Source organism: Triticum urartu, chromosome 7A (genome assembly GCF_056163025.1).
Source record: "Triticum urartu cultivar PI428250 chromosome 7A, HENAU_Tu73, whole genome shotgun sequence".
Classification (NCBI taxonomy): Eukaryota; Viridiplantae; Streptophyta; class Magnoliopsida; order Poales; family Poaceae; genus Triticum; species Triticum urartu.
In genome coordinates, this window is record NC_141879.1 from 107871086 (window position 1) to 107894970 (window position 23885).

The 23885-nt window shown below is 44.9% G+C and overlaps 1 protein-coding gene and 1 pseudogene across 2 annotated transcripts; one reads left to right on the forward strand and one right to left on the reverse strand.

The window, feature by feature from the left end:
- Positions 1 to 2638: 2638 nt before the first annotated feature.
- On the forward strand, positions 2639 to 3787 carry LOC125523824 (uncharacterized; annotated as a pseudogene). Its single transcript, XR_015611432.1, has 2 exons — positions 2639 to 2889; positions 3316 to 3787. The product of XR_015611432.1 is annotated as an uncharacterized LOC125523824 (transcript).
- A 708-nt stretch (positions 3788 to 4495) lies between these two features.
- On the reverse strand, positions 4496 to 7456 carry LOC147958340 (uncharacterized). The gene is made up of 3 exons (XM_087536562.1): positions 6791 to 7456; positions 6360 to 6611; positions 4496 to 5740 (listed from the first exon to the last, which is right to left on the reverse strand). Exons 1-3 carry the CDS (start codon positions 7372 to 7374, stop codon positions 5260 to 5262), a joined length of 1317 nt encoding a protein of 438 aa, XP_087392688.1. The 5' UTR covers positions 7375 to 7456; the 3' UTR covers positions 4496 to 5259.
- Between the last annotated feature and the right edge of the window lie 16429 nt (positions 7457 to 23885).

Below are 23885 nucleotides of genomic sequence, written 5' to 3' on the forward strand. Positions count from 1 at the left end.
CGAGTGCCAAAACGACATCCACTGCGTAGTGTAATCCCAGAGAATTAGCCCAAGAGTTTTGAGGAATCATGTACCGAGGACAATGTCAAACCCGCCCCATGGAATGGCATGCAGATCAACAACGAAACGCTCCTTGTCAATGGTGATCGCAACCTGCTAGAGGAGTCCCCGACATGTCACCTTATCGACATTAGCGACCGTGACTCCCAAGCGATGATTGGAGGAGAAAGGCAGCCCGACGATGGTGGCCAACTCTTCGTGGATGAAGTTATGAGTGCTCCCTGAATCAAGCAAGGTGACCAAGTCACAGCTCCCGATGCGAAGAGTGACCTGCATTGTGTCGCTGGTGGGAATTCCGATGACAGCCAAGAGTGAGATTTGTGCCTCCTGGAAATCCTCAAACTGCTCCTCTTCAGCGTCGACGGATTGAATGTAGAACAGTCGTTTGTAGCGATGGCCCCGCGCGAACTTCTCATCACAATTGAAGCAGAGACCCTTAGCGTGTTGTTCATCCATCTCGGCGGGCGTGAGTCTTTTAAAGATGAGTACGGGCGTGGGGTTGGAGGAATCCGGTAAGGCCGGAGTAGGTGCGGCCATGGGGCGGAGTGGACGGCTGGGCAGGCCCGGGGTGGCCGCAGTGCTGGTGACGGTATTGAGGTGCTCAAAGGAGATTGCTAAGTCCATAGCCGCGTCCAAAGTCGCCGGTTTCAGCATCTCGACCTGAGTTTTCATAGGCTCGCCCAAGTTGTTGGTGAAGATATCCCGCTCATCGTCGTCAGCAATGGGGCGCACCCGAGAAAGATCCTCTAGAAAGCGCTTGGAGTATTCCGCCACGGTGCCGGAGCGGCGGGTGGAGATCAGCTCGCCAAAGGGGTTGGCGCGCGTCGGCGGTCCGAAGTGGTTGGCGATCAGTTTTTGAAACTCGGTCCAGAACAACTGCTGGCCTAGCTTAGCCTCAAGGTGGCCATACCATAATGCGGCGACATCGGTGAGGTGGTATGAGGCGAGCCACGTCTTATCCGACTCCGACGTTTGCTGCCCGAGGAAGAAGAGATTGCAGCATGTCAGCCATGGTCGCGGATAGCTGGCCCCATCAAAGAGGGGAAAATCAATCTTGTAGAGGCGCGGAGCCCGATCCGCCAGATCGACCGGGGCCCCAGTGTGGGACGACGAATCTGGGGGCCGCAGGAGCCTGGTACCACCCAATTGAGGCGTGCCCTTGCCTTCCAGCCGAAGGAGGGCCAGGTTATGCGCGCGCTGCTGCTGTGATGTGTTCGCAAGCTGGCCCTGGAGGGTTTTGAGTGTCTCGGCGATGGACTGGAGGGTGGCGCGGTCCTCGGCGTGCTCTGTCCGAGCGGTGTGGTTCTCCTCCGAGAGGCTGTTCAAAGTGGCGACCACGGCCTCATGATCCTCGTGCTGTTTGGTCGCGAGGTCTGCTAGGGTTTGCGGCAGGGGCGCCGGCGGCGGTGGCGGAGACATGGGCGCTGGGATCGACGAGGAAGCTGATGCCAAGTTGTCACGGACTGGCTGATTGTCGCGCAGGTTGTAGTCGTGGGTTGTAATAGGACGAGGGCTAGGCCCTCGCCGGCCTATAGTTGGAGAAGGGGGTTGAGGAGGGGCGCCGAGGCGCAGGAGCAAGGAGGTGAGGTTGTGGGTTATTTTCTGCTTGCGTTTATTGATCCAAGGGCTGGCTATATATAGCCTAATTACAAGACCAGACAGACTCCTATTACAATTGGGTGTTGGTAGGGTAACCTTCTACGGGACTAAACCTTTCCAACTAATACCCAGACTCCTAATCTAAAAAAACTAAAATTAAACTAGGGCATATTTTTAGGCAGGTGCAGGGCCTGCCCGCACAGGTCCCTTGCGCCTATAGGGCTGGCCCCACATGACAACATCATTACTCTAGTCCAATTGAAACCTATTTACCAAAGTCTTTGGAGTATTTCTTCGAGCAGAGATTGATACCGTGAAGAAGTTGATTTCAAGAAATTTCATTGTAATTCTTAGTCAAATGAGTTACTTTGTATTTTCTTGGATCTTGGGTCAAAATCACTGTACCTGTAATTGTTATGAGTATGAATAAAGTTACAAGTGTTTCAAGAAAAAAAGCCATTCCTTTGTATGAGTTTCTCTAAGTCCCGGCACTTTCATAGATTATCCTCTAATAATAATGAGCCACATGGGGTTATTCATACTCAAAGAACAAACCTAGTTTGAACAGTTCGGAGCTGTTTTTTCTTTTTTGTTCCGGGTCAACCGTGCCATTTCACTTTGAAAGATACCTAGATAACTAGATATTTCATTGATTCAACAGTGTCGCTAGAAGTTCGCTCGCTAAACTGAGGCCGTGTTCAGGACAAGTTTTAGGTGGAGTCACTCTCGGAACTGCCACTGAACATTGACCCGGAACTTCCTTTCTGCGGCAACGCGTCGTCCCCATGGGTCTCCCATTTAGAAGTGAAAGCAGCAGCCACAGGGTGATAGAAGTGAAAGCAGCAGCCACAGGGTGATAGAAGTGAAACTTCTGGGATCATGATTATAGTTTCATGATTTGGTAAAAAACAATATTCAGGAAAAAAATCGACGAAACAGTGTGCGGCCCACTTTACACGTTTTGGAACTGCAAGGCCCATTGAATTCCTATGGTGCAGATCGATGCGACGCTCAGACACGTTAAGCAGAGAGGCCGCAAGAAAACGGAAGCAGCAGCAGCAGCAGCGCGACCACGAATGGCGTCGACCTCGAGCTTGGATTTGGGAAAGATCGTGCCGACGGCCGGCTACCTCCTCCACCGCTGCGCCGCCGTCCCCAGCGCCCCTGTTCTCCGGGGGAGGAGCGCGAGCGGGCGGTGCGGCCTCGCCGTCTCGGTCTCGTCCTCCAATGGTAGGTCTGCCTTTACCTGTTGCCCCTTCTTGTATTTCCCTGTGGAATTGTTTGAGATCTTGGAGTTCTGTTCAACCATAGTAAGATGAGGTTCGAGCCTGCGAGGAGCCGAATCTTAGTATTACCGCTCTCACCGATTTCATGGTCCATTCTGAAGCCATAGCGGTTCAGTTGAATCCGGTAAGATTTAATTCCAACTTCTTCGCTAATTATCCTTAGGTGGCAAAATTAGAGATCAATTTGGACGGGGAATCGTGTGTAAATGGTGTCCAATTGGGCGTTGTTGAGATCGACCATGGTGTTGAATATACATGACAGGATTCAGTTACAAACTTGTAATTTCAGAAGTCTATTTCTGATGTTTAAGTTCAGACTGCGCGCTTGAACATACACTGAAGTAACAATGGCTCATATTTAACGGTGTAGGTGCAGCTGGGCTCTCCCCACTGAGTGACTCGGAGAAGAAATGCCCTGTGGTGATGGAGATCCCACTGGAAGATATCTGGAAGCCGCTAATGTGAACACGTGCTAATGATCCTGACAAGGTGCAGGAGCTCATGGACAGCATCCGTGTCATCGGCCTCCAAGTACCTGTGGGCATCCTTTCCTTTTAACATTAATTTTTCCAAAATTATTTTCTTTTAGCTCATAAGATAAATTATGTCAGAACTGGAATTTTCTTATGTGGAATTGAGTACATAGAAATAAAGTTATAGAGTAGCTAATACATGGCTGACCACTGCTACTGAATTTAGTGATCTCCACACAGTTGTCTATGGACGTTTGTGCTATGGTTGATTGAGACTCACTTGATTGAGTATGCGTGTCAATATTCAAGTTGGGTTGTTTACATGCATGTTCTGCGTACATTGTCACAAAGTACAGATGCATTTTTTGTCCACGAGATCTGGCACTTATGTCTAGAATGAGTTTTCCCAAGCTCGTTTTGACATGTGAAGTCTATTCACCTTCGCTCCTCTGAATCAGTCTTAGTTCAAAGTGTGCCCTTTATGCTCGGATCAGGGCCTTTATTATTTCAACAGAGGCTCTATTATGTCTAAGGTTAGATCTAATCTAGGTCTAAGCTAGGGCTTTATTTCCGTTATCTTGGCCGTCGAAGTAGAAGGTGCCCCCTTTTGGTTCTGGCACACGGGTATTTATACCCGGTCTTGAGTCGGTTGGACGCATTCCTTTCCTGGACTCCTGGTTGCGAACGCCTTGAGCCTCCTAATCTTGATCTCTGGATGGTAGACGTCTCGGCCTCTTTCCCGTGTGACTGGTGAACTCCCTTTCGCTTGAGGCCTTGATTACAGATGTTCTCTTTAGCATACAAGTTTTCCCCTTTTAGAGGTAACATTAAGGGTTTGGGCAACTCTGAAGAGGAGCTGGCATGATGCGGTATGGGGAATTTCAACTTCCGACATAGACCAGGGCCGGTGAGTTGAGATTCCACCCATTAACGACAAACATCACAATGATGAGACCAAAGCAATGCATTAATCAAGATCGAGTAGCTCCCATCACTCAACCTCTCTAGGAGGCACTTTTTAAAAGAAGTAACTGAAATTAGTAGATAACGGTAGACAACAATAAGTCTATAGTTCAGTAAGAACAGAAAAAACTAAACCTGTAAATCTGTATCTATTAATTCATATTGGAACACTTGCTAAAGCACTATACATGACAGAAGCAACATTCACGCATAAAAGCAGTGCAAAGACAACAAAAAAAGACCTAATTGGGGAAAACGACAAGGACATAACAAATGATTGAGTGTGTCTTTCTTCCTTGGCCTGAAGCACCGTTCTTGTGGAATTGCTGATTGATGAACGAATCGCTTCAATAGCACCTCCACCTCATTATCTTGGACTAGCGGCATCTCCCACTTCGCCATCTCAGCCTCCTACTCATTCTTCTCAACTGTCCGTACTTCCAATATGTCCTTCCATGTCTCCATCTATTAGTATACTGATTACAAACTCCCCATAAATCCTCATGTTAATGGGAAAAAATACGAGAGATATTAGCGAAGGGTCCAATCTACAATGGCGCAAATGAACTTCAGGGGGACTGGATCAACTCCTGTGGCCAAAAGAAGGAAAAAAACACTATCCAATGTTTCTTTATGAAATGACCCATTCCGATAAATGATCATCTACTAATTTCTTCTTTTGGCCATCTCTGCCATTTCATATATAATCTTCCAAGCCTACGTCCCAACCTAGGTCTCTAGAGCAAGAAGAACGTAACATGAAAATACGTCAATAAATGCCAATCGTGCCCCTGATCTCTTCATCCTCCATTCATGGCCCAAGCATGGCCCAATAAATACGTCAATAAATTCCAAACATGGCCCAAGCCTACGATCTACTACATCTTGTTCATACATTGCCAAGACAAAAATAAGCTCCCTTGTTGGCCATCAGGCACATAGCTTCCTACCCCGTCCATTACAGCTGCAACAGAACCCATCATCTGCTGCTCACTCCACATTGGCTGCTGACCCACTTGTTGATTATATATGGAAGGGGAGCACTGAGTTAGGTTGTTCATGACTGCGAACGAGCTCGTCGGACCCTGCAACCTAAAGCTTGGGTCATTACTGAGGCCGGTGAAAGAAAGGGTTTGCCGAGGGGCAGAACTATTATTTGCTGCCAATAGCTCATTGTCATGGAGCCTGACATCATTGATGCTGTAACGCTTTGTCCCTGACGATCCCTTTTTCTGTATTCTCTTGAAAAACTTTTGTGCATGGCTTGAAACTTGGACAGGGGTCTTAGTGGTGACGAAGTGCTTGGATATGTTTTTCCAGTCGCCACGGCCATAGACTTCCAGCCCATAAAGAAATGACCTGTGGACACAATGTTCAAAAGAATTGTTCGGTAAAATTGTTTACTGAAAGATAAATTGTGCAGTTGTTTTATTGAAGCAACTAATATAGATTGAAGCAAAGTTCCAGTTTGACAGGTTCGAACCACTACAACAACACATGCTTACTTTTGTTTATTTACGGGCACTGGATAGAATATATGTATATCAGAAATCCATAATTGAATGAACATTTTCTAACATATTGACAACCAACATATTACAAATTCAAATTTACCATACCTCTATTTCTCTATAGTGAAACGAGAATCATTACAGGTTATTGATCTGTTTGATTGTGACAAGACGTGCCATATTGGAATTTAATGGCCTAATTTACTGCCTTTCTATTTTTTAATCAAGGTCCAATCACATAAATTTTTTAAGCCAGAAAGAAAGTTCATCTATATCTTATTTGCAGGGATTAGTATTTATGAAAAATGTAAATTGTAAACGTCCAGATATACATTTAGTGAAGTGCAATATCAATTTAACACACCTGCCTCATAGAATTAATTCGCAGAGCTTAATTATCATGTGTCGATTTTAGATAGAGAACAACTAAAACTACATGACAAGGAAGAATATAGGTATCGACTAACTTGTGTTCCTCTTTGGTCCAATACTTTCGTTGATGTGCGGCAACAACTGGTCGATCAGTGGAAGTATTGTTCTCCAAGACCACCTTCTTGTTCTTGTCTACCATCATCGGAGCCTCCTCCATCTTCCTGATTCTTGTATCCTCCAGTTGCGTTGTATCCTCCAGTGCGCAACGAAATGAAAATCCATTATCAATCATGGTCGTATCCTCGTCCTCTTGTACCTCAAAGTTTTCATTAACAAGGCCGCCCATGCTGTAAATGGAAATTGACAGTGTCCAGTGTACATTTAGTAAAGTACAATATTATCACAAACATAAGCTACTGATCTCACATAATAAATATGCACAACATTCTTAATTAGTATATGTTCACTGAAAACAAACAACAATTGAAACTACATGACAATGGAGGGTATACAACCATGGGCGAACCTGTGTTCCTCGTCGATCCAAAAACCACATTGATGTGGGGCAACAACTGGTTGATCTATGGAAATATTGTTCTCCAACACCTCCATCTTGTTGGTGTCTGCCATCAGCGGTGCCTCACCCGTCACCGTGATCCCCGTATCCTCCATTACACAACCAAAGGACAATCCATTATTGTCCATGATTGTTGCCTCGTCTCGTACACCGAAGTATTCATTCGCATGGTCGCCCATGGTGTAGATAACGTGTGTGCTGCTAGCACCATTCTCCTCCTTCGGTAGCTCATAGTTACCGTTGACAGGGTCACAAAAGGTGAAAATGTTTTGTGGGCTACCACTAGTAACATGGGTTCCCTCCCTCCGTTGGATCATATGCATTTCCACAGCGAGATTAATATAAAGATCTGTTACCTCTTTCATGGTCTTTGAAGGAAACAATGCATGGAGAGAATTCATGATGTAATTATGCTTCTTGTTCTTGTCATCGTTGTCGTCGTACATGATTTTGTTGGTGTTGAGCCTAGCAATGAGTGAGCATGCCTCCTCTACCTCGGATGAGGTCCACCCCTGGTTGACTATTGGATCCATGAGAAAGTGGGTAGTTGAACGCTATAGAATTATGAGGAGTATGAACTATGAAGATGGGTTATAGCTTGGGGATGGAGACTGGGGAGTAAGATAGTGTATTTATAGCCCTCTTGTGTGCAGTCCTACTTTCGCTAATTAATTTGGCACATTGATAGTTTGTCGGTCCATACTAAAGTAGATTGAACTATAGTTAAGACAATTAATTCTTATGACCCTCTCAGGAACATGCCAAACTATTTTAAGTTGACCTTGACATTGTGCCTTTCTTTGAAAAAAATCTTTTCTTATTATGCCAATGCTAATAATTGCCAGGGGCCTCATAATATACGCAAGAAGATTGGTAGAAACAACACACGCATGCCTATTGAGTATTGATCAATTTCGGTGTAGATAGATAGAACACGTATCTTGTGCGCGCATGCATGACATGTGTTCTCATCTTAGAATGCAAGACTCAAACCATGGTTTCTGCCGCTCTCAAATATGCAAAGCACACAGGATCTCCATTCGGATTTGGCTGCTAGTGACACATGCATCAATGGAGTTTTATTGCATACATATTTGCAAATAATTGATTAATATCTCCCCATGACAACTTGGCTACATATATGATCCACACACATTACCAGTGAAGGTAAGCATATCCTTTCTCTTAATTTCGGTGATCATTCTTCCCACATCCAACGCACGAAATTTCATCTATAGGCAGATTTCTTGGCTTAGGTCATTTAATGGCACTTCATGGTAAAAAGATTCAATACATAGGCCAATCAATTTTGTACATATCTACATATCTTTTTTATATGTATATATAGAGATACAAATTAATAACCCATGAAGTCAATAAATTTGACACACTTATCTTCCATATCTATCTATCTCTCATGTTCAAATAATTTCGAGATTTCTACGTGATATTCACAAACATAGAGGTTGCAAAATGAACATAGGTTTTTTAAGTGCATGATGCATTGTCTAGCTATCATATGGGCCTGCGTGCATACTCATGCACTCATATGCTAATGTTTCAGCCATGTTCATAAATGGCTTTTGCTTCGTTGTTTTAAACTCAGTCTTAATATTTTGTACAAGTTATTAAACTAGATTATAGGAAAGGCATCAATGATAACGGGCTTCACAACTGTATTTTTTTCTAGTGAAGGAAAAAAGATTAGAACGTAGGAGTATTAACTTTGCCAATTGTTAGGCCAGATTGCTAACTGATAAAATCATCGGAGGTTAAATTCTAACGGTAGCATTTTGAAGCATACCAACACCAACTCTACATCACTGGAGCCAGGTAGTCCTGATAAATACAGTCGGGAAGTCGCTTGACGTTGCTAGAGATACTAGTGACAACAATCTAAAGCACATACCTTCAGCATGGAGAACAAAGGTGAGGGGCAGGCGAGGAGACCCAACCTACCACGTCGATGATATAAGCTCTATACCATGACTTATTGACAAGAGTACCAGCGCCACCGTGGATCGATGTGGAAGCATTGTAGTTGACGACTCTTCCTCCCCCCTCCACCGTTATGGTAGATATAATTTTTTATCCAGTTTCAACTATTTTGCTCAATGATTCTATCTTAAACATATATTTCTAACATGATAAAACGTCTGATTTCCTTATATTGAGCTGAAAAGGAGAAATAAATGGATTTCTAGTCAAATGCAGCAATTTGCAGAATTAGTCCAGGCTGCTTTGTAACCGGATGGTGTTTTTGCAATAATCGAGGGTGTTGGTTCACTTTTGGTCTTGCTTTTCATAAACATACACAAGCAAAACGACTACTAGTTTGACGTCAAGCAATGCATATATTGGGTTTTTCATTCTCCAATTTTGTTTTAAGTATATTTTACAATTTTTTGTTTTAGTTTACCATCTTCACTTCCTTTTTATTGTTGATTCCCTTTCTTTCTTAGTTTTTTTATCATTTATTGTGTACCCTACATATGGCACTCCCTTTATGTTTTCTTCTTTATTGTATCTTTTCCACTGGCCTATTTGTTCATTATTTTTGTTATGCATTCCTGAGTTAGTCCAGTAACCTTTTATTATTGCTTCTAGTTTGTTGTCGAACAAACACATCAATATTTTTAAGACGGTGTGTGTGAAGTTATTTAATTAGTATTCAACATGGAAATTTAAAATTTGAAATATTTTTAACTCATCAAGAATACTTTTTCACAAGGACGAATAATTTAGCTTTGTTGGATAAATGAACCCCTCTGATCATGAAACATTTGTTGTCATATATAACTATATTTTTTTATAAACTCGGGGAACAAAATACATTTCCACCTCACTCTATCGTCTCACAACTCTCTCCAAAGAAAGGCACTTAGGATTGTCGCGTAAGTGCCGCCACCAGGTTCACTCACCTCTAGGGGCCTTTCGGTGCTGGTGAGGTCGGGGAACCCTGGTTGTGTTTGGCTATGTTTGGGTCACTCAAGATCTAGCTATGGCTCAGTCTAGGTGTCTTGTCATCGTTGGCAAAAAAAATATATACAACATTCTTGTTGACATAACTGAATATTTTCTTTAGTATAGTTATAAACAACTCAGACTTAATACTATGTATGCTCTCAAATGAATTATGGAAGTATGGTAATGCTATTGTGAAAATATTTCCCTGCTTTATAAAAAAAACATGACACATCTTGTTGATAAATCAAGAAACATACAACTAAAGATAGATTTTCCTGATGTTTTAGCACAACTTTTATGTTTTTGTCGAAGATTTCTCACTAGAAAATTCTTACTTATTTTTGGTAAATTGGGTAAAGTACCTAGAATTAGGGTTTCTACTTTGAAAACATGTTTTCGTTTTAACATCACACTCCCACGAGTGCGTCCCATGGACAAGATCTCGCACGCACGCAGAAATGGCCTAGCATGCTTCTAGCAACTAGAAGTTATTCGCTTGATTTTGTCGAGGCGAGTAGTTGGAGAGTTACTATACAGAAACCTAGATTCGTAAAGGAAGAATGATGTTTTCTCAGTGTGTAAGGGCATGTCCAGCCGTTGCCCCCCCCCCCCAGGACGCATAAAAATCACCCCCTGGGGGTGAGCCGGCGGTACAATCGGCGCTGGGGCGGTTTTGCGTCCAGTCGTCGCCCCCAGCTCGCCCCCAGGTGCCGAAATTGCCCCACTTTGCAGCCCAATTTCGGCGAATAAAGGGCCCATATGGGCGAGAATAGGCCCATATTCGGCGTGGTTTCGCCGTGTCTCGGCGTTCAATTATCAACACAATTATTTCTTATCACATATTTCATCACAGAAAAATCAAATACTTCAACAAAATAGTACAACAACAAATATTTCAATACAAATTATATAGTTCAACAAATAAAAACTCGTATTTCATCACACGGCGTCCCCCTTAAGCCTCCATAGGTGCTCAATCAGATCTTTCTGCAGTTGATGATGCACCTGTGGGTCTCGGATCTCCTGGCGCATACTGAGATAGGCAGTCCAAGTTGTCGGTAGATGGTGATCAACTTCGGCTAGAGGACCCTGCCTGTAGTATGGTTCAGTGTCAAACACTGGGTCTTCTTGCTCGCTCTCTATGATCATGTTGTGCAAGATGACACAGCAAGTCACAATCTCCCACATTTGATCTTTGGACCAGGTCTGAGCGGGGTACCGAACAACAGCGAATCGAGATTGGAGCACACCAAATGCCCGCTCGACATCCTTCCTGCAAGCCTCCTGAACTTTCGCAAACCAGGCGTTCTTGCCTCCTGCCGCAGGGTTTGAGATCGTCTTCACAAATGTCGACCATCTCGGATAGATTCCATTTTCTAGGTAGTACCCCTTGTTGTATTGGTGCCCATTGATCTCGAAGTTCACCGGAGGAGAATGGCCCTCAACGAGCTTGGCAAAAACAGAAGAGCACTGCAACACGTTGATGTCATTGTGAGTTCCTGGCATACCAAAGAAGGAGTGCCAAATCCAGAGGTCCTGTGTGGCTACCGCCTCAAGCACCACACTGCAACTGCCTTTGGCGCCTTTGTACATCCCCTACCAACCAAATGGGCAATTCTTCCATTTCCAATGCATGCAGTCGATGCTTCCAAGCATCCCAGGAAATCCTCTTGTTGCATTCTGGGCTAGGATCCGAGCAGTGTCTTCCGCATTGGGTGTTCTCAAGTATTGTGGCCCAAACACTGCCACCACTGCCCGACAGAACTTGTAGAAACACTCTATGCTGGTGGACTCGGCCATGCGCCCATAGTCGTCGAGTGAATCACTGGGAGCTCCATATGCAAGCATCCTCATCGCTGTCGTGCACTTCTAGATGGAGGTGAATCCAAGAGTGCCAGTGCAATCCATCTTGCACTTGAAGTAGTTGTCGAACTCCCGGATGGAATTCACAATCCTGAGGAAGAGCTTTCGGCTCATCCGATAACGGCGCCGAAATGTTTTCTCGCCATGAAGTGGAGCATAGGTGAAGTAGTCGGAGTAGAGCATGCAGTAGCCTTCGAGACGATGCCGGTTCTTTGCTTTCACCCGCCCCGGCGCCAAGCCACCTCGCCGCAGCTTTTCATTGCTCGCCAGCAGCTGGGCGAGGGCGGCGAGCACCATGAGATGCTCTTCTTCCTGGACGTCGGCCGCGGCTTCCTCATCCAGCAGCGCGGCGAGCTCTTCCTCGTCATCCGAGTCCATCGCCGAGATAGGCAAAACGCCGAACACCTTGCGCTCGGTGGGCGTGTACCCGCCACTAAACCGCGCCTCTGCGGCCGGAAATGGCGGCCGAAAACGCCCAGCTGCTGTGGGAGGGGCTGTCGCGGCAAAGCGCTGCTATTTTTCGGCGGGAAATGGCTATCTAGCGGAGTAGGGCGGCGGCCGTCGCCGGGATATAGCTAGTGGTGGCCGAGGGCGCGGGGGGTGCGAGGCGAGTCGGGGGAAGAAAACCTTGACTTTTCCCCTGTCGGTGTGGGCCAGGCGTGCTTTTCCCTAGCGCCGGAGCCCCCAACTGCTCCCCAGCGCGCCGGGTTCGGCCTGTGACCGCCGGGCAGAAAAAAGGTCCGAACCGACGATTTTCGGCGTCCTGGGGGCGCGATTGGGCCGTTTTTTCGGCGCCGGCGCCGAAAAAGTGGCCTGGGGGGCCTGTTGGGGGCGCGGCTGGAGATGCTCTAAATTGTTGGTACTGAACTCATAGAGTCTCTTATAGTATTGCTATTAGAGAAATAAAATAGCTATGAGCTTAAGACAAACCCCTAAATTAAGAATGGGCCCATGGATCTTCCCACTCCAAAATTTCTGCGCATACTCTCACCTGAAGAGGTGAGGATTGCACTTTACTGGGTCGGAGAAAACAAGTTATGTTGTACCTCGGGTTGGCTTGCAAACATATTTTCCTCCATTCTCCTTGGGCTTCTTAGGCATTGCTAGATCTAGGTTGTGCTTGTCACAAATAAGAAATTGTAGTTGCTTCACGAACATTTTTACCTTCGTAATGCATAAACCCATTTTTTGTTCATTTTACAGTGGTGATACGTTTTGTTGTCCCCAAAAGCTACACAAGAATAAAGATTGTTCAAAAATAAAAATTGTTATATAAGTTATAACGATTACAAATAATCATTTGCCTACATATAACAATTGGTCCATAGAAAATAAGAAGAATAAACATATGGTAACATTATTATCCATTTTACATGTGCCATGGGACAAATTCCTGCACTAAAAGGCAATTTGTCACTAGATTTTTGTTGGTGATATAAAAATGGACAATATAATTGTATATTTTTAAATATCTACATACCTAATCCTAGGTACAAAAAGATGTCAATCATGCATAGTAGTAGTATGTGTGGTCCGGGGTCCTTTGATCTACACAAATTCGAAGTGTAACCATAGCCTCTGGTCCATCTGCACTGATGTCATATCATCACCGGTCGCCTCCCATGCTGAAGCACGACCCAAATAATATGATAGAGGAAGTGCGCAAGAGCGGGCAACACCACATGGCCACTAGGTGGAAGGATTCTGATGAGAGAGATATGTGATGTGTGGATAATGCTTATTGGGAAGCATGCTCGATAGGGAAGAGGAGGTGGTAGCTCATGAATATTGAAGGGTGCACAATTTATTTTTATTTGCACATGAACTTGTATGGGTTTTGACCTATCCCCGAGTTTCTTCATCATTTAAAAGAGAAGCTTAAATACCATGGTGCAGAGCAGGCCGACGAGATGAGGTTCCACCCACCAATGGGCAGCATCAGATCAAAGTAATTGAAAGAGCATGGTCGCCCCATCTCTTTGGTTTTGATAATTTATGACAATCCCTATGGACTACTAGTTTCTTTGAGATACTTGAAGGGTTTGTCCATAGGCAATTCTTGAAGATCATATGTTGGCTTCAAGGTTGAATGTAGAAGATTATTGATGACCAAGGTATTATTCAAGGAGTTATCAAAAAAATGGTCATGTGAGAGTTGAGACTATTGAAAGCATGTCTTGAAGAAGAAGATTATTTGAACACTATGTTTACCTTCAAGACATCATCCATGGACAGCGAGAAGAAAAGGTTTAAGGTTGAGTTGTGCAGGTTCAAGAGGAGAATCACGAAGAGATCACATGCTTGGATCTTGCCGTCCATTCTGGTGATACTGGACAAGTGAATATGTGCCTAAGAGAGTATCTCCCATAGTGGTGTATGAGGGAGAAAATTACTAGTCTTCATCCATCCAACACAATCAATAAAGGTGGTCCAACTTGAGAAGGTCATGATCGGCATCATCTAGCTCAATTGATTGCACAATGCGAAGGTATTACCTTGATAGGTGTTCTATCTTACTGGTCTCATGGTGTTAGTTTGGAGACCGAGTTATAGGATCAATAGACATACTATCAAGGTGGGATCTCGAGTGAGTAACTTGATCGTATCGTTCATAGAGAACTCAAACTTTGCATCCTTGGCATCATCTTAATTGGTTCTTGTTTGGCTTTCTATTTGTGAGTCTTAGAACCCGTGGTTATCTTCATGACAAGCTCAAGTTCATCAAAAATGGATTTCCTATGCATCTTCAATTACATTTTCGACATGGTTGTTTTGCCGGTTCTGCACTCATAGAGGTTTCACACTTCTATATAATTTGTATTTCTCTGTCATTAACTTTCTATCAAGCTTGAGTTTGTCAAAATTAGAGTTCGTTTGCAGAAATTATGAAAGTTCTAATTGTACATGTTTTTTGCAGTCTTTACCAGGTCCAGTTGTACCGCTCGTGCTAGCGGTTGTACCACTCCTTGGAGTGGACACAACTATGCACGGCTAGGCAGTCGTACCGCTACTTTCTCGAGCGGTACTATAGGACCAACTACCACCTAAGAAGTGATTCCCTCGGGTTTGGTAGGGGTGCTCGGGCAGTGGCCTAGCGGTTGTTCTAGTTATTTTCATAATAACCGGTAAAACCAGGCAACCGGACGGTTCTACCACTTTGTTCGCCCTAGCCACCCTTGTAGTCGGGCCGCAGCTCCCAGTTTGCTTCCTGGAGTGGTTGTACCGCTGCAGTGTTTTCTACACTGTAACAATTAGGTTTTTGGTTTCCTATTTAAGGGGGCTTCTTCCCCAATGGTGCTCACGTTTTTGGAGCACGCTTTCTCCTCTATTGTTGAACGCCAAAAGCTTTGCCTTCTCTCTATTCCTCCCATGAATCTTGCATCTTTTTTAGGCAAAAGAGAGAGAGAGAGAGAATACCTAGATCTACATTTCCACCAATCCATAACTCCTCTAAGTGAGGGGAACCCCGCGGATCTAGATCTTGGAGTTCTTTGTGTTCTCCTCCTTTGTTCTTCCTCTGCTATTCCTCCATAGCATTAGTTGTTGTGGTGAGATTTGGGAGAGAAGGACTTGAGCACTATGTGTTCTTTCCATTGCATTTGGTGCATATGTTTGAGTTCTCCACAAGGATTCCTGGGAGTGAAAGTTGAGAAGCTTATTTATACTCTTGGGTGCTTGGTAACCTAGAGCTTGTTCCTATTAGGTGCTTGGGCGCTTGGGTTGGTGTTGTCGCAAAGCTCAATCATTGCGGTGTAAAGCTTTCACTAGTAGAAAAAGGGGCTTTCGTTCGGGCCAGGCCAGTCCATTAGTCCTGGTTCTGCCACGAACCGGGACCAATGGATGCATTTGTCCTAGTTCGTGAGCCCAGGGGGCCGGCTGGGGCCTCGTGGGCATTGGTCACGGTTCGTCTGGGCCCATTTGTCCCGGTTCTTGGCACGAACCGGGACCAATGGGCCTCGCTCCTGGCCCACAACCATTGGTCCCGGTTCGTGGCAGGAACCGGGATAGAAGGTGTTGGGGAACGTAGCAGAAATTCAAAATTTTCCTATGTGTCACCAAGATCTATCTATGGAGAAACCAGCAACGAGGGGAAGGAGAGTGCATCTACATACCCTTGTAGATCGCTAAGCGGAAGCGTTCAAGAGAACGGGGTTGAAGGATTCGTACTCGTCGTGATCCAAATCACCGGAGATCCTAGTGCCGAACGGACGGCACCTCCGCGTTCAACACACGTACAACCCAGTGACGTCTCCCATGCCTTGATCCAGCAAGGAGAGAGGGAGAGGTTGAGGAAGACTCCATCCAGCAGCAGCACAACGGCGTGGTGGTGGTGGAAGAGCATGGTGATCCAGCAGGGCTTCGCCAAGCACCGCGAGATATGAGGAGAAATAGAGGTAGGGCTGCACCAACAAGAGAAGAAACTTCGTCTATGGGCTGCTCCTTTGCCTCCACTATATATAGGGGGAGAGGGGGGGCTGCGCCCCCACCTAGGGTTCCACCCTAGGGACGGCGGCCAGCCCAGACCCCATCTGGTGGGGCGGCCAAGGGGAGGGTGAGAGGAGGTGCACCAGGCATGGGCCCTAAGGCCCATCTGCCCTTAGGGTTTGCCCCCCTCCTCCCCTTAGGCGCCTTGGGCCCTTGTGGGGGGGTGCACCAGCCCACCTGGGGCTGGTCCCCTCCCACACTTAGCCCATGCAGCCCTCCGGGGCCGGTGGCCCCACTTGGTGGACCCCCGGGACCCTCCTGGTGGTCCCGGTACATTACCGATAAAACCTGAAACTTTTCCGGTGACCAAAACAGGACTTCCCATATATAAATATTTACCTCCGGACCATTCCGGAACTCCTCGTGACGTCCGAGATCTCATCCGGGACTCTGAACAACATCCGGTAACCACATACAAACTTCCTTTATAACCCTAGCGTCATCGAACCTTAAGTGTGTAGACCCTACGGGTTCGGGAACCATGCAGACATGACCGAGACGTCCTCCGGTCAATAACCAACAGCGGGATCTAGATACCCATGTTGGTTCCCACATGTTCCACGATGATCTCATCGGATGAACCATGATGTCGAGGATTCGATCAATCCCGTATACAATTCCCTTTGTCTAGCGGTATTGTACTTGCCCGAGATTCGATCATCGGTATCCCGATACCTTGTTCAATCTCGTTACCGGCAAGTCTCTTTACTCGTTCCGTAACACATCATCCCGTGATCAACTCCTTGATCACATTGTGCACATTATGATGATGTCCTACCGAGTGGGCCCAGAGATACCTCTCCGTCACATAGAGTGACAAATCCTAGTCTCGATTCGTGCCAACCCAACAGACACTTTTGGAGATACCCGTAGTGCACCTTTATAGCCACCCAGTTACGTTGTGACGTTTGGCACACCCAAAGTATTCCTATGGTATCCGGGAGTTGCACAATCTCATGGTCTAAGGAAATGATACTTGACATTAGAAAAGCTTTAGCATGCGAACTACACGATCTTGTGTTATGCTTAGGATTGGGTCTTGTCCATCACATCATTCTTCTAATGATGTGATCCCGTTATCAATGACATCCAATGTCCATGGTCAGGAAACCGTAACCATCTATTGATCAACGAGCTAGTCAACTAGAGGCTAACTAGGGACATGGTGTTGTCTATGTATCCACACATGTATCTGAGTTTCCTATCAATACAATTCTAGCATGGATAATAAACGATTATCATGAACAAGGAAATATAATAATAACTAATTTATTATTGCCTCTAGGGCATATTTCCAACAGTCTCCCACTTGCACTAGAGTCAATAATCCAGTTCACATCGTTATGTGATTAACACTCAAGGTCACATCCCCATGTGACTAACACCCAAAGAGTTTACTAGAGTCAATATTCTAGTTCACATTACCATGTGATTAACACTCGATGAGTTCTGGGTTTGATCATGTTATGCTTGTGAGAGATGTTATAGTCAATGGGTCTGAATCTTTCAGATCCGTGTGTGCTTTACAAATCTCTATGTCATCTCCCAGATGCAGCTACCACGTTCTATTTGGAGCTATTCCAAATAACTGTTCTACTATACAAATCCAGTTTACTACTCAGAATAATCTGGATTAGTGTCAAAGTTTGCATCGGTGTAACCCTTTACGACGAACTCTTTTACCGCCTCCATAATCGAGAAAATTCCTTAGTCCACTAGTTACTAAGGATAACTTTGACCGCTGTCCTGTGATCCATTCTTGGATCACTCTTGTACCCCTTGACTGACTCATGGCAAGGCACACTTCAGGTGTGGTACACAGCATAGCATACTGCAGAGCCTACGTCTAAAGCATAGGGGACGACCTTCGTCCTTTCTCTCTATTCTGCCGCGGTCAGGTTTCGAGTCTTACACAATGTTCACACCTTATAACACAGCCAAGAACTCCTTCTTTGCCGATCCATTTTGAACTCCTTCAAAATCTTGTCACGGTATGTATTCATTTGAAAGTACTATTAAGCGTTTTGATCTATCCTTATAGATCTTAATGCTCAATACTCAAGTAGCCTAATCCAGGTTTTCCATTGAAAAACACTTTTCAAATAACTCTGCATGCTTTCCAGAAATTCTACATCATTTCCGATCAACAATATGTTAACAACATATACTCATCGGAAATTCTATAGTGCTCCCACTCACTTCTTTGGAAATACAAGTTTCTCATAAACTTTGTATACACCCAAAACTTTGATCATCTCATCAAAGCATACATTCCAACTCCGAGATGCTTACTCCAGTCCTTAGAAGGATTGCTGGAGCTTTGCATACTTGTTAGCATCTTTCAGGATTGACAAAACCTTCCGGTTGTATCACATACAACCTTTCCTCAAGAAAATCGTTGAGGAAACAATGGTTTTTGACATCCTATCTGCAAGGTTTCATAAATAATGCAGTAATTGCTAATATAATTCCAACAGACTCTTAGCATCGCTACGAGTGAGAAAGTCTCATTGTAGTCAACTCCTTGAACTTGTCGGGAAACATCTTAACGACAAGTCAAGCTTTCTTAATGGTGACATTTACCATCATTGTCCGTCTTCCTTTTAAAATCCATCTGTACTCAACAGCCTTACGACCATCGAGCCGTTCTGCCAAAGTCTACACTTTGTTTTCATACATGGATCCTCTCTCGGATTTTATGGCCTCGAGCCATTTATCGGAATCCGAGCCCACCATCGCTTCTCCATAGCTCCTAGGTTCATTGTTGTCTAGCAACATGACTTCCAAGACAGGATTACGTACCACTCTGAAGTAGTACGCATCCTTGTCGTCCTACGAGGTTTGGTAGTGACTTGATCTGAAGTTTCATGATCACTATCATAAGCTTCCACTTCAATTGGTGTAGGTGGTACAGGAACAACTCCCTATGCCCTGCCACACACTAGTTGAAGAGATGGTTCAATAACCTCATCAAGTCTCCACCATCCTCCCACTCAATTCTTTCGAGAGAAACTTTTCCTCGAGAAAGGACCCGATTCTAGAAACAATCCCTTATTGCTTTCGAATATGAGACAGGAGGTATACCCAACTGTTTTGGGTGTCCTATGAAGATGCATTTATCTGCTTTGGGTTCGAGCTTATCAGCCTGAAACTTTTTCACATAAGCGTCGCAACCCCAAACTTTTAAGAAATGACAGCTTAGGTTTCTCTAAACCATAGTTCATACGGTGTCATCTCATCGGAATTACGTGGTGCCCTATTTAAAGTGAGTGTTGTTGTCTCTAATGCCTAACCCATAAACTATCGTGGTAATTCGATAAGAGACATCATGGTATGCATCATATCCAATAGGGTGCAGTTATGATGTTCGGACACACCATCACACTATGGTGTTCCATGCTGTATTAGTTGTGAAACAATTTCCACAATGTCTTAATTCTATGCCAAACTCGTAATTCAGATATTCATCTCTATGATCATATCGTAGATATTTTATCCTCTTGTCACGACGATGTTCAACTTCACTCTGAAATTACTTGAACCTTTCAATAATTCAGACTTATGTTTCATCAAGTGAATATACTCAGTATCTACTCAAATCATCTGTGAAGTAAGAACATAACGATATCCACTACATGCCTCAGCACTCATTGGACTGCGCACATCAAGATGTATTACTTCCAACAAGTTGCTTTCTTGTTCCATTTTACTGAAAATGAGGCTTTCAGTCATCTTGCCCATGTGGTATGATTTGCATGTCTCAAGTGATTCAAAATCAAGTGAGTCCAAACGATCCATCTGTATAGAGTTTCTTCATGCATATCTACCAACAAACATGGTTCGCATGTCTCAATCCTTTCAAAAATGAGTGAGTCCAAAGATCCATCAACATGGAGCTTCTTCATGCGTTTTATACCAATATGACTCAAATTGCAGTGCCACATTTGTGTGGTACTATCATTACTATCTTATACCTTTGGCATGAAAATGTGTATCACTACGGTCGGGATGGTATTATTCAAATAAACAGAGTAACCATTATTCTCCTTTAATGAATAACCGTATCGCGATAGACATAATCCAATCATGTCTATGCTCAACGCAAACAGCAAATAACAATTATTTAGGTTTTAATACCAATCTCGATGGTAGAGGGAGCGTACGATATTTGATCAACCTTGGAAATACTTCCAACACATATCATCATCTCACCTTTTAGCTAGTCTCCGTTTATTCCGTAGCCTTTTGTTTCGAGTTACTAACACTTAGCAACCGAACCGGTATCTAATACCCTGGTGCTACTAGGAGTACTAGTAAAGTACACATTATAATGCATATCCAATATACTTCTGTCGACCTTGCCAGCCTTCTCATCTACCAAGTATCTAGGGTGGTTCTGCTTCAGTGACTGTTCCCTTATTACAGAAGCACTTAGTCTCGGGCTTGGGTTCAACTTTGGGTTTCTTCACTAGAACAACAACTGATTTGTTGTTCCATGAAGTATCCCTTTCTTGCCCTTGCCCTTCTTGAAACTAGTGGTTTTACTAACCATCAACGATTGATGCTCCCTTTTGATTTCTATTTTTCGCGGTGTCGCGAATAGCTCAAGGATCATATCTATCCCTGATATGTTATAGTTCATCACGAAGCTCTAGTAGCTTGGTGGCAGTGACTTTGGAGAACCATCACTATTTCATCTGGAAGATCAACTCCCACTCGATTCAAGCGATTGTTGTACTCAAACAATCTGAGCACAAGCTCAAGATTGAGCTTTTCTCCCTTATTATGCAGGCTAAGAAAATCGTCGGAGGTCTTATACCTCTTGACGTGGGCACGAGCCTGCAATCCCAATTTCAGTCCTTGGAACATCTCATATGTTCTGCGATGTTTCAAAAATGTCTTTGGTGCCTCAATTCTGAACCATTTAGCATTACGCACTGAACTATCATGTAGTCATCAAAACGTGTATGTCAGATGTTCGCAACATCCACAGACGACGTTCGAGGTTTAGCACACTGAGCGGTGCATTAAGGACATAAGCCTTCTACTGTCTGCATAAATGCTACTATCAACTTTCAACTAATTTTTCTCTAGGAACATATCTAAACAGTAGAACTGAAGCACGAGGTACGACATAATTTGCGAAGACCTTTTGACTATGTTCAGGATAATTAAGTTCATCTTATGAACTCCCACTCAGATAGACATCCCTCTAGTCATCTAAGTGATACATGATCCGAATCAACTAGGCCGTGTCCGATCATCACGTGAGACGGACTAGTCATCATCGGTGAACATCTCATGTTGATCGCATCTTCTATACAACTCATGTTCGACCTTTCGGTCCTCCGTGTTCCGAGGCCATGTCTGTACATGCTAGGCTCATCAAGTTAACCTAAGTGTTTCGCATGTGTTCTGAGGCCATGTCTGTACATGCTAGGCTCGTCAACACCTGTTGTATTTGAACGTAAGAATCTATCACACCCGATCATCACGTGGTGCTTCGAAACGACAAACTTTCGCAACGGTGCACAGTTAGGGAGAACACTTCTCTTGAAATTTTAGTGAGGGATCATCTTATTTAAGCTACCGTCGTTCTAAGCAAATAAGATGTATAAACATGATAAACATCACATGCAATCAAATAGTGACATGATATGGCCAATATCATATTGCTCCTTTTGATCTCCATCTTCGGGGCTCCATGATCATCACCGTCACCGGCATGACACCATGATCTCCATCATCATGATCTCCATCATAGTGTCTCCATGAAGTTGTCTCGCCAACTTATTACTTCTACTACTATGGCTACCGGTTAGCAATAAAGTAAAGTAATTACATGGCGTTGTTCAATGACACGCAGGTCATACAATAAATAAAGACAACTCCTATGGCTCCTGCCGGTTGTCATACTCATCGACATGCAAGTCATGATTCCTATTACAAGAACATGATAAATCTCATACATCACATATCATTCATCACATTCTTCTTGGCCATATCACATCACATAGTATACCCTGCAAAAACAAGTTAGACGTCCTCTAATTGTTGTTTGCATGTTTTACGTGGCTGCTATGGGTTTCTAGCAAGAACGTTTCTTACCTACGCAAAAACCACAATGTGATATGCCAATTGCTATTTACCCTTCATAAGGACCCTTTTCATCGAATCCGATTCGACTAAAGTGGGAGAGATAGACACCCGCTAGCCACCTTATGCAACTAGTGCATGTCAGTCGGTGGAACCAGTCTCACGTAAGAGTACGTGTAAGGTTGGTCCGGGCCGCTTCATCCCACAATGCCGCTGAATCAAGATTGGACTAGTAACGGTAAGCATATTGAACAAAATCAACGCCCACAACTACTTTGTGTTCTACTCGTGCATAGAAACTACGCATAAACCTAGCTCATGATGCCACTGTTGGGGAACGTAGCAGAAATTCAAAATTTTCCTACGTGTCACCAAGATCTATCTATGGAGAAACCAGCAACGAGGGGAAGGAGAGTGCATCTACATACCCTTGTAGATCTCTAAGCGGAAGCGTTCAAGAGAACGGGGTTGAAGGAGTCGTACTCGTCGTGATCCAAATCACCGGAGATCCTAGTGCCGAACGGACGGCACCTCCGCGTTCAACACACGTACAGCCCGGTGACGTCTCCCATGCCTTGATCCAGCAAGGAGAGAGGGAGAGGTTGAGGAAGACTCCGTCCAGCAGCAGCACAACGGCGTGGTGGTGGTGGAAGAGCATGGTGATCTAGCAGGGCTTCGCCAAGCACCGCGAGATATGAGGAGAAATAGAGGTAGGGCTGCGCCAACAAGAGAAGAAACTTCGTCTATGGGCTGCTCCTTTGCCTCCACTATATATAGGGGGAGAGGGGGGGCTGAGCCCCCACCTAGGGTTCCACCCTAGGGGCGGCGGCCAGCCCAGATCCCATCTGGTGGGGCGGCCAAGGGGAGGGTGAGAGGGAGGCGCACCAGGCATGGGCCCTAAGGCCCATCTGCCCTTAGGGTTTGCCCCCGTCCTCCCCTTAGGCGCCTTGGGCCCTTGTGGGGGGGCGCACCAGCCCACCTGGGGCTGGTCCCTTCCCACACTTAGCCCATGCAGCCCTCCGGGGCCGATGGCCCCACTTGGTGGACCCCCGGGACCCTCCTGGTGGTCCCGGTACGTTACCGATAAAATCCGAAACTTTTCCGGTGACCAAAACAGGACTTCCCATATATAAATCTTTACCTCCGGACCATTCCGGAACTCCCCGTGACCTTCGGGATCTCATCCGGGACTCCGAACAACATTCGGTAACCACATACAAACTTCCTTTATAACCCTAGGGTCATTGAACCTTAAGTGTGTAGACCCTACAGGTTCGGGAACCATGCAGACATGACCGAGACGTCCTTCGGTCAATAACCAACAGCGGGATCTGGATACCCATGTTGGTTCCCACATGTTCCACGATGATCTCATCGGATGAACCATGATGTCGAGGATTCGATCAATCCCGTATACAATTCCCTTTGTCTAGCGGTATTGTACTTGCCCGAGATTCGATCGTCGGTATCCCGATACCTTGTTCAATCTCGTTACCGGCAAGTCTCTTTACTCGTTCCATAACACATCATCCCGTGATCAACTCCTTGATCACATTGTGCACATTATGATGATGTCCTACCGAGTGGGCCCAGAGATACCTCTCCGTCACACGGAGTGACAAATCCCAGTCTC

Excerpts from the sequence above, each read along its gene's own strand:
- LOC147958340 (XM_087536562.1), bottom strand. The coding sequence starts at position 7,374 with ATGGATCCAATAGTCAACCAGGGGTGGACCTCATCCGAGGTAGAGGAG. Across the intron at positions 6,612-6,790 it reads TGGATCGACGAGGAACACAG|CATGGGCGGCCTTGTTAATG; the intron begins GTTCGCCCATGG and ends TTCCATTTACAG. Across the intron at positions 5,741-6,359 it reads TGGACCAAAGAGGAACACAA|GTCATTTCTTTATGGGCTGG; the intron begins GTTAGTCGATAC and ends TTGTGTCCACAG.